Source organism: Eleginops maclovinus, chromosome 3 (assembly GCF_036324505.1).
Source record: "Eleginops maclovinus isolate JMC-PN-2008 ecotype Puerto Natales chromosome 3, JC_Emac_rtc_rv5, whole genome shotgun sequence".
Classification (NCBI taxonomy): Eukaryota; Metazoa; Chordata; class Actinopteri; order Perciformes; family Eleginopidae; genus Eleginops; species Eleginops maclovinus.
In genome coordinates, this window is record NC_086351.1 from 13,300,096 (window position 1) to 13,314,999 (window position 14,904).

General features: G+C 38.7%; 2 protein-coding genes across 4 annotated transcripts; one reads left to right on the top strand and one right to left on the bottom strand.

The window, feature by feature from the left end:
• Positions 1-78: 78 nt before the first annotated feature.
• On the bottom strand, positions 79-7,788 carry rxrbb (retinoid x receptor, beta b). 3 transcript variants are annotated; one of them, XM_063879468.1, is made up of 12 exons: positions 7,599-7,788; positions 6,175-6,368; positions 5,680-5,833; positions 5,277-5,456; positions 4,805-4,858; positions 3,444-3,607; positions 3,141-3,270; positions 2,453-2,579; positions 2,303-2,344; positions 2,079-2,170; positions 1,884-1,989; positions 79-1,760 (listed from the first exon to the last, which is right to left on the bottom strand). In XM_063879468.1, the coding sequence occupies exons 2-12, from the start codon at positions 6,313-6,315 to the stop codon at positions 1,613-1,615; spliced, it is 1,338 nt and encodes a 445-aa protein (XP_063735538.1). In that variant the 5' UTR covers positions 6,316-6,368; positions 7,599-7,788; the 3' UTR covers positions 79-1,612. The 3 variants fall into 3 exon arrangements, with proteins under 3 accessions (XP_063735538.1, XP_063735539.1, XP_063735540.1); XM_063879469.1 differs by lacking the exon at positions 7,599-7,788 and adding an exon at positions 7,378-7,577; XM_063879470.1 differs by lacking the exon at positions 4,805-4,858.
• A 1,177-nt stretch (positions 7,789-8,965) lies between these two features.
• On the top strand, positions 8,966-11,263 carry LOC134861888 (C-type mannose receptor 2). Its single transcript, XM_063879467.1, has 5 exons — positions 8,966-9,164; positions 9,311-9,670; positions 9,790-10,128; positions 10,265-10,669; positions 10,769-11,263. The coding sequence occupies exons 1-5, from the start codon at positions 9,095-9,097 to the stop codon at positions 11,128-11,130; spliced, it is 1,536 nt and encodes a 511-aa protein (XP_063735537.1). The 5' UTR covers positions 8,966-9,094; the 3' UTR covers positions 11,131-11,263.
• The last annotated feature ends 3,641 nt before the right edge of the window (positions 11,264-14,904 follow it).

Below are 14,904 nucleotides of genomic sequence, written 5' to 3' on the forward strand. Positions count from 1 at the left end.
TCTTTACTGTAGCTTTCAATTGTGTTTTCAAAAAAGTGTCACATGTAAAAGTTTTGGGGAAGAAAAAGGAAACAAAAAAAAAACGTAAGCCTCTTTATTTTCAGTCCACACAACCCATGCTTCAAGTCACTTTATGTTTGAGAGCATGTAGAGGTCGATGACGAGCTTTCCAATACAGCTCATCTGGGGTTTACACATGGCCGTCATCCAGACCTCATTTGGTCTTTAAATTCCTATACGTCCACAGGTGTTATGGATCTAAATGTGATTATGGTTTGCTTTTAATAAATTGCAGAGACATATAACAATGAACAAGACAGCTACCTACAAAAAGGGGGGAGAAAGTTGGAAAATACAATTGAGCATCAAAAAAAAAAAAGCACAAAAAATAAAATCAGCTGAAACAGTCTCAGCAAATCCAGTGCAACCCAAGACATGTTCTGCTTTATACTAGCTGAAAACTAAAAAGGGCACATATTAAGAATTATATAATTTGTATATCCTAATCATAATTCAAATTTATCAATATACATTTTTCCCTGAACAAATTATTTTGCACAGTACCTTTGAATTGTATAGATAAATTACAAAATGGAGTATTCCCTTTCCACCAGACATGATTTACTTAGTAAAACCCCTGAATGACTGACAGGCAGAAAGCTCTTATGCAGTTAACATTTTATATTGCTACATTTGAACAAAGATTAACAAAGGGATTTGTTTAGTTTTGCATATTTTCTTAGGTTTGTGGTTTGGCGTGCATCTGCACCGATAATGTCAAATTATTACTGAAATAGCACCAAAAGACAAAACGCCCGACTCTTTAAAGGCAAGGCGTTTTTTAAGTGTGTTTTAGAAATAGTACATAGCAAGTGTGCAGTGCAGTTTAATCGTTAACCACCAAGTGATTAGATTTATAAAATGGCAAAGAAGTAAACAACACTAACTGTATATTACCAGACACATAAAGCTGATCCTCAATCAACACAGACAAGTCAGACCCGGCAGACTCAAACACTGACCTGTCTTCTATCGCAGGGTAACTGTCAGGATTTTATCTTCTGCAATGGACACGAGTAAACTTAGAGCTGTTGTTGGACACAGTACCTGGTGACTGTTTGGTACAATATATAATGTTTTAGAGCTGGCTTCAATTACAAATTATAAAAAAGAAGAACACACCCTCAACGCATACACATGAATCAGGTTGCCTTCCTTTTTAAAAAATAGGGTTTTGGGGTTCAGTTCAGTCGGAGAAATGACTGAACCTTGGTGTTGGAGGTGTCTAAAAAGCGTATATAAAAATGTTTACCCAAATTATAGCTCCTGTGAGGGAAATATGTAAATGTTTACATTTTTAAAAATACTTTTTTTTTTTTTTTTAAACCATAGTTACTCATGAAGTTATTTCAACATATAGCACCAGCTTGTAGATCATGCCAAGCCTTGGGTTTGGTCTAAAGAGCAAATCTGTGCCACACTAAAATAGTGTCGCGCAGACAGCAGTGAGACAAATTGACAAACCTTCAAAGAACTTAAAGTGCCACTCCAGTCCCACTCCGGCTTCCCAGACTTCAGCTATCTAAACCTAACCACAGTACGCATTTCCTATCTAAGACAACTGATGGGGAGCTTCAAGCATTTCCATTAGGAAAGTGTCAATAGGCGTGTCACCGATCAGCTTGAAGAAGAAGAGATGCTCCAGGCACTTCAAGCCAATAGATCGCAGTGCTGGCAGTCGCAGGAGGAGCTTTGCAAACCTGCCGGAGCAAAGGATATGGTATTACGTTTCCCCAAACAACCAATGCACCAATCATGTTGAACTTTGACGTTGGCCAGTGTAAAACGATGAGCAGATTTTAAAGATAGCTGTAGACCTTTACCTTCCCTGCTGCTCTGGGTATTTCTGTTTGCAATAGGATTCCAATGATGCATAGACCTTTTCTCTAAGGAGCTCCACCTCTCCGGTGTTGGAGAGCCCTTTAGCATCTGCAAGCAAACAGAGTATATTTTCATCCTTTGCAGTAAAAAAAAGTGTGTTGATCGTTCTTATTCAGATATCAGCATTGGTCAGGCACCTGGGTTGAAGAGAACGATGGCTCGCAGGCAGCCCAGCTCTGTTTTGTCCATTTGCATATCTCTCATTTTATTGACGAGCTCCGTAAGAACCCTGAATAACGACATTGATTTGATTAAATCCTTTGTGGAAAGCCAGAGTGTCAAACAAAAAGAACACATCAAGAAAATGATTATCATTTCGTTAGTCAAACACTGAGATAAAATCACAAAGGAGGAAAATTACCTGTCAAATATGGCGCCAACCTCTGCACTCTGCACACTCTCCCTGTGTTAAATACAAAAACAGCTATTATTATTCAGATGATACAAATATGTGCAACTTTAAACAAAAGGCACAACAGTGTGTTCGCTGTTTTTGTCTCCATATTTGCACCTGTCAAAAATGGCCCCCACTCCTGCGCTGTGTGCACTGTCCCGCTGCAGCTCTGAGGCCAGCAGTACTCCGTCCTTCAGGCCGATGGAGCGGTGGGAGAACGAGGCGATGAGGAGCTCATTCCACCCTGACAGACAAAAGGAGTGGCTCATTAGGAAAACGCTCTGGAGGCCTCAGGGCCGTCCCCTTATCCCTGTGTGCCCCTGACACATCAGAAGGGCCCTACTGCGTCCTGAACCCGCCGGACCCTCTTGCAGACTAAAGTTAATATTAATAGTAAAGCGCCCTTGGGCAACACCAAACAAACAACAACTGTGACTACAGCATAAGGTCTTCATATCAGGGGACACTGATATTCTTTAACTAAGCTCTCTCTTTCTCTCTCTCCCCCGCCCCCCCCCCCAATTAAAAATGAACTCTATTCAATTCATTGCAACACATTGGAGTAAAAGGAAATCCACAAAGCACTATCTTTAGCTTTCAGATAAGATAAACCTTTTTATAATCCCAGGAGGGAAATTAAGGTGTCAGCAACAGAAATAAAAGTGAAACAGAACAGGCAAGAGTTCAATTGTAGCTAGAGAGAACGAAAGCAGGTTGTATGTGTTTACAAGTGTACTTTTCAGTAAAGCCTCTGATAAACTTGAAGAAACCCTTATAAGGTGCATCTGATCTCTGCTGGTCGTACCTGCGCGCAGCAGGATGACCTGGTCATCGAGGGGCAGCTCAGAGAAGTGAGGGATTCTCTTCGCCCACTCCACCAAAGCAAACAGCTGTTTGTCTGCAGTCTGGCAGATGTTGGTGACTGCATCATGGGGCTGAAAACAAACAGTAAATCACCTTTTTCTTAGTTGTGCATCCAAACCAAACACTTCCAACAATCACAGTAAGCCTGTACTTATAGCATGTTTTTGTTTACCCTATTCTAAAAACATTAGGCCTAAACCCATCATGCTTCCGCCAAAAACAGATGAAAGGAAAAGTGACTCACAGAGTTGCCAGCAGAGCCATCGTCAGACGAGTGAAGCTCAGTCTTCTTCTCCACGGCAGTCTCTGCCTCTAAAATCTTCTCCACGGGCATCTCCTCGTTCACGCCCATACTGAACTCCAGCTCTCCTTCACGCTCGCGGTTCCTCTGGCGCTCCTCCTGGACCGCTGCGTCAAACAAAACACACGGACAGTGGTGGGGGAGAAGAAAAGGAATGAGATGACTGTAAATACTGAAGAATGGTGGATGTATCTGATGAATTTATGGTTTAAAAAGATTGCAAAATGCTCGGCCTCTGTAGAGGGTTTTTTGCATGTCTTGATAAAATTGGGACTGAAACAGCAGAAACACAAATCAAAAGTGTTGCATTCAGTGGATTTCTGGCAATTTTAACTGAAGAGTGAGTGGGGCTGGCAGTTCTACAATACAGTACATTAGACAGAACTGAAACAACTGTGTCTCCACTTATCTTTGTTATATATTGGCTTTTCATACATTTTCTACCATATACTACATTCATAATATCATAATAACCATCAAGACAGAAGTCAAATGAATGTACTTCCATGATCAATAGAAGTATATTAAGTATAGTAGTAGGTTGAAGTCACATGCATGAGTATGTTATTGACATGCCTTCCTAGCTGACATGCATTAGCATAATCGTTCACAGTTGAGTACTAAATAGTTAAAGACAGAATCACAATGGATGGACAACAGAGACTAACATGTGAAGTTTTTTTTGGTTTTTTTTAACTGAAGGGCAGTAAAAGAGAGTCACTTTTGTCTACAGCAACGTAAACTGTGATATCAGTGAGGTGGAAGAACAGTAGCTGTTTTTTATACCCAATGTTCGGACTCCCCTTAACCATAAATCGACCCTTCTCTCTGGCAGATCAGACACTCTCGACAAAAGGTGCAGCCATAAACTGACAAGGCTTAACGTGTGGCAAAGCAGAGCATCTGGACTTTATGCTTGAATCTGGAGGCAGAATTTGGGCTGCACAGACCTGGTCAAGAGGCAACACCTGCAACTGTATGATTTTAGATACTTAAAAATGTACTTTGTGGCCTGTACAGGGCCTTAACTAGAAAGATCCATCCATCCTATTTTCTGCTGCGCAACAGCAATCCACTCAATCAGATTGTATATACAGTTACAGAGATTCAGCTAAGGACTACAGCTTTTTTACAAAGCAGTCTATCATCACAATGCACCATACCGCAGCAATCCTCACTCTCCATCATTTTTGGGTAAATTTTCACACATAAATCCGCCAATCAACAAATTTGCATGTCTAACACAACAGGCTAATTCTCTAAGTAACATAAAAATACAATATCTTTAAGATTTCATGTCATACTCATCCATCCCTCATCTTTTCCATCTTCTTTAATCCACTTTACATGTTTGATCACTATTGAAAGATGGAGAAAGGGTAGAATAGGAGAAAATGAAGAGAAGAGATGGAGAGGGGTTAGTTATATAAACCAGCCCCAATACACTCGTCTCTACCCTTTATCTTATCTAATCTATCTAATCTTGCATCCACCCTCACCTACGCCAGAAATAGTACTAATCCAATATTACTTCATCAATTTAATTGGGCTTGCATTAGCATAATAAGTTATTCTAAGTAATCTAATTGACTGCCAATGTTTAATTCATTCTAAATAGGAATATTTAACTCTATGTTGCAGAAAACTCCAATGTAGGTCCCCCTTGAATAGTGGCATGTAAGTCAACTCGCAACAAAACGTGTTCATAAACCTTCAATAGCCAGACAGGCTCTCAAAATGAACTTTAACTGCTATTTGAACCCTGAGCTTGCATACCTTCCCTCTTCATGCCCATGGCCAGGCACTTCTGGTAGCGGCAGTACTGGCAGCGATTGCGCTGGCGTTTGTCGACCAGGCACTCTTTGTTATCTCTGCAGGTATAACTAAGGTCTTTGCGCACAGTTCGTTTGAAGAAACCTTTGCAACCCTCACAGCTGTACACTCCGTAGTGCTTGCCTGTAAATTACAAACATAAAAAGACATTAAGCAACAGGCTGATGGGAAAATCAAACAACACATTTGTATTATTTATTATTTAATTGTCTGGGTTCCTTTTTTGTTAAAACGTTGAAACAATTGAAACAGCTGACATTAGAGGATTATCCACACTACAATGAATTAAAACATTCTACATCTTATGTTTTCATTTCTGCTTATCCTGCTCTTAGCACACACTCACCAGAGGAGCGATCTCCACAGATGACACACATGCGTTTCTGAGACAGCATTATCCCAGGGCTGTGAGATGGCATGGGCCTAAGGCCAAACGGAGGCTTGATATCCTCTGAGCTGCTGATTGAGTGCATCCCTGATATAGGTGCTGACGAAGAGATCTGTATAAACAAAGCAACCAAAAAGATTCATTAAAACACAGTGGTGCATTTGGTTTACTGTGTCATGTTAAATGACAACACTGTTGAATGCATTATCAACATTTTGACAACTAAACTTTAAATCCTTAACTGAACTATCAAACAAACAGTGCACTTTGTGCATGCCATTACAACCTTACTGGACATATTGTACACAAAAAAACTGTGTGTATTCAAAACTATCATGTGTAGCCACGACCCTGTGTAAACAGATACAAGTACCCTACTGCACATAAATCCCTTCAATACAAAAAAGAAGGTGCACCATGACATTAATTTACAGACTAATGAATGTCCATTACCTGACTGCTGCTGATGGGTCCAAATCCCAGAGTGGGTGAGACCACAGGGGAGTTAAGTGAGGAACTGATTACTGAGAAAGGAGAACCCAGGATGTTGGTGGGGCTGTTGGAGGCTGAACTGTTGGCTTGCTGTGAGGACATGACGAGTAAGATACCCAATGGAGAGGATAAGTTCCCGTCTGAAGGATATCAATCTGAGGGTGATAGAGAAGATATTATTGGTTTTTGATGGAACTTGAAACATCTGTGTTGCAATAACTGGTAATGATTGCATGTAGACCTAAAATGGTGTGTGCATACTGTAGTGGTTCATAAACAGGATTTTAATTGACAGCTATTTTTGAAATATCTTAATACTTTAAATCATATCTCGAGCAAAGATGTGCATCAGTCTTTGACTCAGGGAGATGATGTTTTTTACGTTTATCAGACAAAACAAGACACTTGAGGACTTTTTGGAGTTTAAAAATTGCAATGACATAATTTCAGTATTTTCTGGCAGATGATAAACGAATTGATCAGCCTAGAAAATAGTTGCAGCCTTAGTTTAAGGACATCGTGACTTTACGTATCAAAACTTCCAACAATTATTCAGCCATCGATTTAAATAAAATAAGCATGACACGTATTCATTTTTCACAAGAAAAGAGTGATGCGTTTGGCTTATACGACTGTAACCATTTATTAGCTAAGCGGAAAACCAACCTCCACACTGTTTTACATGTTCAAATAGCCCACAATTAAGAGTTAGCACATTAACATTAAGCAACGTTTAGTGTTTAATATAAAGATATATGTTCAAAGTGTCCATAACACAAAGTACATCAACGCTTGCTTACATTAATGTGTTAACGATAGCTGGCCCCATTTGGCATCGCAATTGCGTTACACGTTTGCTAAATGTTGCTAACGATACGCAGTAACGTTTACATTAATGTTTCACCCTGCTTATAAGCTTTCAGTAAATAAAAAAGCACGGACAAAAGTGCCGGTGCCAAAGAGTTATTTCATGAATAAATATTGGCACAGTGCATTACTTAACATAACACATAAATAATGGTTGATTTTACCGAGGGTAGCTAGCTAGCTAGCTGCAAATCCATGAACGCTCACAAGCCCGACAGCTAACATTAGCTTTGGCTGCCATACGTCTGGAAAATATTGCATGCAATGGTACGACTTAAAACTACGATATAAACATACCCCGGTAATCATCAAGAATGTGTAGCTTGACAACTCGACGGTCATCGAACTACTTCAATAAATCCGCAAAAATAGTGCAATGTTTTCTAGCTAAGATTAGCTTGTTAGCTGTAATTACAGCTAGCCTCTGTAGCTAACATTAGCTCGGCTCACGGTGAGAGTCTGAGGAAGCAGTGGATGACAAAACAGCTCATGGTCGTTTGAAGGTTGGAATTACTTACCAGACACACCTTCGACGCATTGTTAAAAACCACTTCAATGTACTTGTTGTAACCAGACCAGCGTCGGACTACAGGCCGACTCTCAGAGCCACTTTACTTCAACTTGACGCTGTTGTTGTTTACAGGCCATGGTGGCTCAGTGCCAGTATCCCCTGAGCCAAAATGTCTCATGAGACCACCCATAACACCTTGTCATATGACACTCCTGCAGTATGTGTTCCGCTTGATTCATAATGTAACCTTATTGAAATTAATTCACTTTAACACAGCATTTCATTATTGTGCGCAATATCCAAGAATCCTCATGACAATTTTAAAGTATAATATTTACTTTACTTTTTTTTATATAACAAATTAGCATTCTAAAAATAAATGTGTTTTGGTTATTATGTATTAATCCAGTTGCATACAGGCATGATCTAGTCACTAGATCAAGCCTGTATGCAACTTTATTAATCAAATAATTAATGCAAATCACTAGATTCTAGTGATTTGCATAAAAGTGTTTTTTGGAGACATAACCTGCTCCAACTCTTGGACGGCCACACCTACAAGAAGCACTGGAATGCTTTTGTCAGGATGGGATATACAGTATTGCACAACTTTGTATGCTCCAGTAATGTTGTTTGGTACATTCTTTCACCAAAACTATTAATTACATTGTTCTGTTTTTGTAATCTTTTGCACTCCTAATCATTATTTCTTGTTCTCTGGGTGAAGAATACATTATTTTAAGTAATGCTATTGTGCATTTTTTACATGTTAAATTCATCAGTTTCTTAGATACAACTCTAGTTCTACCCTAATTTAGATACAGCTTTCTGGAAGAGGTGACAATACCCAGATCACAGTATCAAAAACAGCCACATATCACATCACTGTTCTTATTTTCAGATAGATGTGTTTGTTTGTTTTCTAAGACTCGCTCTCTCTCTGCTGAGCCTGTGGATCCATCTCAACCTTCTTCCTTTGTTTGAAGTGCTGCACCAGTAAAAAAATCCATGTTAAACATGAATCATTTTTAACCTGGTTGATGTTTCTCCAACTGAGACATTTCTCTAGGGAAGGTAGGTGGGTTTTAATACAACCAGGGATGTAATCTTGTTGGGTGCACGCATTTGTAATCATCTCACATTTCTACGAACCTGTTGCCAAATAATTACATAATCATAGATCATGTCAGCAGATCATAGTAACCCACTGTTGATGAATTGATAAATGTATTCAGTTGTACATTTTTGTATTAAACTGTTTTCATTTTATTTCATCTTAACAAACCAGGAACCCATGTGCCCTCCAGTATGTGCAATAGAGGAAGAATCCTGAAAAACTGCTTCTTAAGTTGTTGCTCCTAAAGGGGTGTCTCTGAACAAGCCAAGTGGCATTTTTACAAACACTGTGCAGCTCACAGCTGCGGCTGTGTTACACAGCAGCAAGTCAAAATAGTATATTAAGAATAACTATTCATATTATAGTTTTTGGCTTTGCTGTTTGCCATGATCATGATTGAAGACAGGTTGAGCGCGATGAAAGGGACTCAAACTTTATATCTGCTTTTTATCTCAGGTTTGTACCTTACTTGCTTGTTTTCCTCATATCATATTCGTATACTCATGTATAATTGTGTCTGGCTATTTCTGATGAGAAAAATGTTATTATTTATAAACTACTGTTATTCAAACTGCTGTAACATGCTACTTGTTATTTCACAGGATTTTGCTTGTCTGCACTGGGATTTTCGGATTTTCACGTTATTAATATTTCTATGAAGTACGCAGTAGCAAAGAACTATTGCAGAGAAATGTACACTGATTTAGCTACAGTTCACAACTCAACAGAAATGAATCAGTTGATAACCTTAGTTTCCAGTACAGTTCAAAGAGCTTGGATAGGACTGGAGACTGGAAAAGTGTGGATTTGGCATTGGTCCCTGCCAGATAAAAATCTGGATTTTTTTAAATGGAAGGATGGACCACCACAAATAAAAAACAAAGATGAGTGTGCATTCATGGATAAACATGGCGAATGGATCGTAAGTGACTGTAGGACTAAAAAAAGATTTGTTTGTCATGGTAAGTTAAATTTAAATATTGCATTTATATATATTTTAGACAGTACAAATCAGATTAAAAGGGAGGACATTAGTCACTTTTTTCTGTGTGTTTAATGTATCCAACTTTTGGCCTTACAGGAAACAAGGTTACTACTGGTCTAATTATTGTAACTGAGGCCAAATCATGGAGGGACGCTCAGAATCACTGCAGGGACTTGTCGTCTGATCTCATTAGCATACACTCAGCAGAAGAGAATGAAGCAGTACATGATTTGTCTGAGTCGCAAAACGTGTGGATTGGCCTCTTTAAAGATTCCTGGAAGTGGTCTGATGGGAGCATGTCATCATTCCGTTATTGGTTACCTTCTCAGCCTAACTACTTCCAAGATCAGAATTGTACTACAGTTGTTTTCAAAAATCAAGGCAAGTGGAATGACCTGAAATGTGGAGGAAAGCGCAGTTTCGTTTGCCAAGGGGGTAAGTTGCTGTGTTTAATACATTTTCTGTCAGTAAATTGATATTTATGTCCCTTAAATTATTTTTTGTAACCTTGCAAAATATCCAACAGAGATCTATAGTCTGTGCCAATTTAATTTGTTACCTACTCTTACAGCAAGAAAATCAATTCCAACAACCACACATCAAAGTACAGAGGGGACGACAGAAGATCTGACAACCTTTTATTCATCAATCAATTCATCTCAACAGGTCATAATTACTTTTCATTTTAATGTGGCTCCTAATAGTTCACACACTTCTAACGTTGCCACGGAAGAAACAACAACTGCCAATCGTTTGACAACACAAAATACCACAGATCTTGTGACAAGCACGTCAAGCACTGAGCTCAACAATGCAACTACAGAAATGTCAGCTGTGGCAGCAACACAGCAAACTCCCACAACTACCGCACTCGTAACTACAGAGGGTATCTCAACACTGATGGCGACCTCAGCCGGGACCACTTCACCGTCCTTAACTCTAAAGCCCACTGAAACCAGTCACAGTTTGCTCACAGGTATTCAAATTATAATATCCCTTTGTGGTAATTTTCCCTATATCTGCCTGATGGCTGGAGTAAAATATATCTGTTTTTCTCTCTTTTGTCTTTTATAAGGAAACCTGATACTAGTCCGGATAAATATGACATGGATTGAAGCTCTGGGTTACTGCAGGGACCACCATATTGACCTCATCCACATCACCACCAAAGCTATTCAGGGGAAGGTGGCTGAAATAGCAAAGAAAGCCACATCACCCCATGTTTGGCTAGGTTTACGGTACACTTGTAAATTTAACTTTTGGTTCTGGACAAAGTCAACTAAGAGTTGTTACCAGAACTGGGCCCCTGGACAAGGCCCTAAAGGGAAATATGACTGTGGTGATACGGGTGCCATTGATGCCACTGGGAGGCAGCAGTGGGTAGGCTTGCCTGAGACAGAACAACTGAATTTCCTCTGCTCCACATGCAAGGAGTGAGTGTGGAGTAACTTCAGAAGACAATGTTGTTGTTGCAGTATGTCTGTATGCTGTATGAAAAAAAACGACACTGTTCTGGCTATACAAACTTTGTGGCAGATATTTGTTCAACATTAAATATAAGTTGTTTTCAGCCAATTGTAACATTGTCTTATTTGACTTCAACAGCTTGAAGTTTGTTTTTTGTAATGCTCACTTATGACGTCATACTTCTACCATTGTTGAAATACAGCTGCCTTCTCTATTGTTGATTTTGAATTTCATTAAATATGAAAACCTCATGTGGTGTGTAGGCGTGGACATTCACAGTCATGGGTAGCAAGAGTAATGTGAGAACATTGATCTGCTCTATGCCTTTCACTCAGGGGTTACTATTTGCATGTTGACCCCCTGGGTTGGGCCCCAAAATTGTCTTTTTTAGACCACCAGAGTGTGGCCCCGATCCAGACTGCCTGCTGCCCTCACTGACCTGACCTTCACTAGCGGACTCACGGAAGACAGAGCTCACAGACGCTCACCTTCCTGTCTGCACACTTGAGGTGCACAGAGAATTTTTAACCATGGGAAGTGGAAAAGAAACAACATTTTTAATGAATGTCAAACTCTTCAACAAAAACTAAGAACAGGCTGTTTTCACTTTTATTTGTAAAGAACATGATGGGTACCCTGTATTTGTACATTTTTATTTAGTTTTCACACCATACTACTACAACTACTCTAGATGCTGCTTTGAATTGACTTAATTGTCATTGCTCAAGTCCCTTGAGGTGGAAAAATAAGAAACATGAAAAAGATCACAACAAGAGTAATATAGTCTGCAATAATAGAAATATAATGTACACTATATTACCCATTATTAATATTCACTATATTACTCAATACTGTTAGTAGTTATAACTGCTGTAAGTTAAAACTATCTGAAAACAAGTTGCAATAATTGGTGCACAGTGAAGCGAGTCCTCAAACTCTAAACTGATAATAAAGTTATCACTATTTATAGTAATATTAATAGAAACATACGCCATATTAATAGTAATATAGTGTATTTAATATTTTTAAAATAAATGTAGTTAATTTAAGTTTAAATAATTTCCTGACAAATCTTAGTTGATTAAAAAAAGCCCAATAATGCATTTGCATAACGAGCTTGAAATATACCTTTCATATTTCCCCTTATTACCATCAATCTGCGGCTTCTGTTTTAGGAAGAATATGCCAACACTTTGTGGAACAAGATAAATAAAATCCTATGGAGAACTGTGATGTAGGGTGTGTTTTTTCTTAAAGCATATTCAATTATCAAGAATAATTGACCTACATTTGATTGATTTGGCTAACTTATACATGTAACTTAACTTATGGCAATATACCTCTAGTGAGGGGCCCAGCCCTTCGTACATTTTTCTGTATGTGGCCCTCAGTGAAAATAGTTTGGACACCCCCTGTAATATACACTATATTACTCACTATTATTAAACACTATATTACTCAATACTGTAAGTTATTATGACTGCCTTAGGTCATGATAATTTGTGCATACTGAAGTGAGTCCTTAACTCCAAACTGATAATACAATTATACAGAACTACCACCCAATATGCCAATAGGGTTCTTACTCAAAAGATGTGATAATATTTCCACATAACCCTTTTCATATAATCAAGTGTTAAGGAGAGCACTTCCCAATGTCATAAGTGTACACGTTTGTTTGCATCATTTACTTTAAGAACCTAATATAACTACTGAAAACTAGGGGTAGCTTGTAATCCACCGCTGCATTTTGCATCCACAACCAGGGGTCTTGTCACTTGTCAATTACCACGGACCATTACACATGAGTGTGTGATAGCTTAGTTTCTCCACTGAATAGGCCTTGGTCAGTGAGCCTCCCATCAGTTCAATGTTAATGTCCCATTGGGTCCAGTCAGTCAGTCTCTGGACTCCCCCCTCACCCACTTTTCTCACCCTCATCTCCTCTTGTGTGCTGTCCAGCTGGCTCTGACCTCTGGCCCTTTCACCCTCACTCCTGACCCCTGAGGACATTCCCACGCCACACCCTTTTGTGTACATCTCGCCATGGAAACCCAGTGGTCACTCCCTCTGCATTTGTAGAGATTATGGTGATAGACATAATTCACTTTCACTGGGATCAGTGTAATGCAACCTAATTTGGCCTAATCCAAATTCAAGTATGAGGTGCTACAACCCTAAAATGTATATATTTATTAAGAGTGTTTGTGAAGAATCTTTACAATATTGGACATAAAATATATCATTTCATGTACATGTTATTTTATCATAACAATCCTTAGCCTGACTCAATGGAATACAACATATATTAAATAAATCAGAAGTTTAAATGCAGCAACTAAATGCTGCTTTCTGAGCGTCAAAACATTCAACAATAGTTTCTATCTAACTGCGGTCATTGCGGGTATTTATTCCTTCTGGTATTATTTTATTTATATTTAAATATGAAACTTTAGACCTTAGTGCAAATATACGTTTTTATCTATATTCCTCTACCTGCCATGTGCACTTGTGTCCTTCCCTCTTCTATTCTTCTCTGAGCGCGCACCCCTCCGTGGATCCCTCCCTTCTTTTCCTTCTGTCACTTTCACAGTTAATTGAAGAAAGGAGATTTTCTCCATTGAGCCCGGGTCTCTTAGGTAACCCCACTCCTGCATGAAATGAGATGGATAGAGGGGAAGACATCGTGAGGGGGACATGGACAGGCACACTGAACAAGCAGCGGATGAGGATGGTCGCAGAGCAGAGAGAACCTAACAATATTCTGTTAGGTTTGAGTTAAGAAAGACTTTTATATTTAATAAGATGAATAGCCGCTTCTCTGGGAATACTGTCACTGTATTATTGTGATTGCTTGGGCATGTAAGTATAATAATTATTTACTTTTTAACAAGTTTGTTAGAACAAGTTAAGTTAAAAATATGCCAGGTTATGGATAAGAAATCAAGTACATATCTTTATGATCAATGTGTACATTTTTTACAAATAATTTAGTGGTACTGGATAAAAACCTTTCGAACATGGATTACGTTTAATCTTTACATTTCATCTTTTTTTAAACACCTCTCTGATGACATATTGAGAGTGTGGCCTGTGTTCTTTTGACGGTTTGTTCAGTCGTTTAAAAATATCAACACTTTTTATGATAGATATTTCTGTGCTTGTTTGAATTCATCGCATATGCTTCTTTTAAACAGCATTTGTCCTTGTGCTAAGAGATGCTAGCACTTTTCATCCCAAGATTGACAGGGAGTCTGGCGCTGATTGTCCAAACGCAATTCTTGTGTTACTTCTTCATATCCAGGAGTTGTGCATGGACATCATGCACTCGACTCTCATTTACTTCATATGACCTCTTCCTGGAATAACACAGAAGAACTACATGGAAACTCATTTAAGGTCGTTTAGCTATGTGCAGGCACTGGACTTTTTATATTTGCGGGAATTTTTAAAAATCGGTTCAGGACCCCTACTGGCTTTTAAACTATTGGTTTGATTTGAGTGAAATGGCATATATAAGAACCATTTTCTAAATACAATAAAACACCTTTTAGAATTTTATCACATTTAACTTTATGCCATTAAAATGCAAGTATTGAAATTCAAAATCAGTTCTCCAAATTAATCTAAAGCTCCCAGATCCTGGACTTTGACTTTTTTAATTTCCTGAGTTCCCTGCTTAGGAGGAGGCTTCATCATTGGACGGGAATATATATATATTTTTTAATTGTAAAGTTCAGTTTG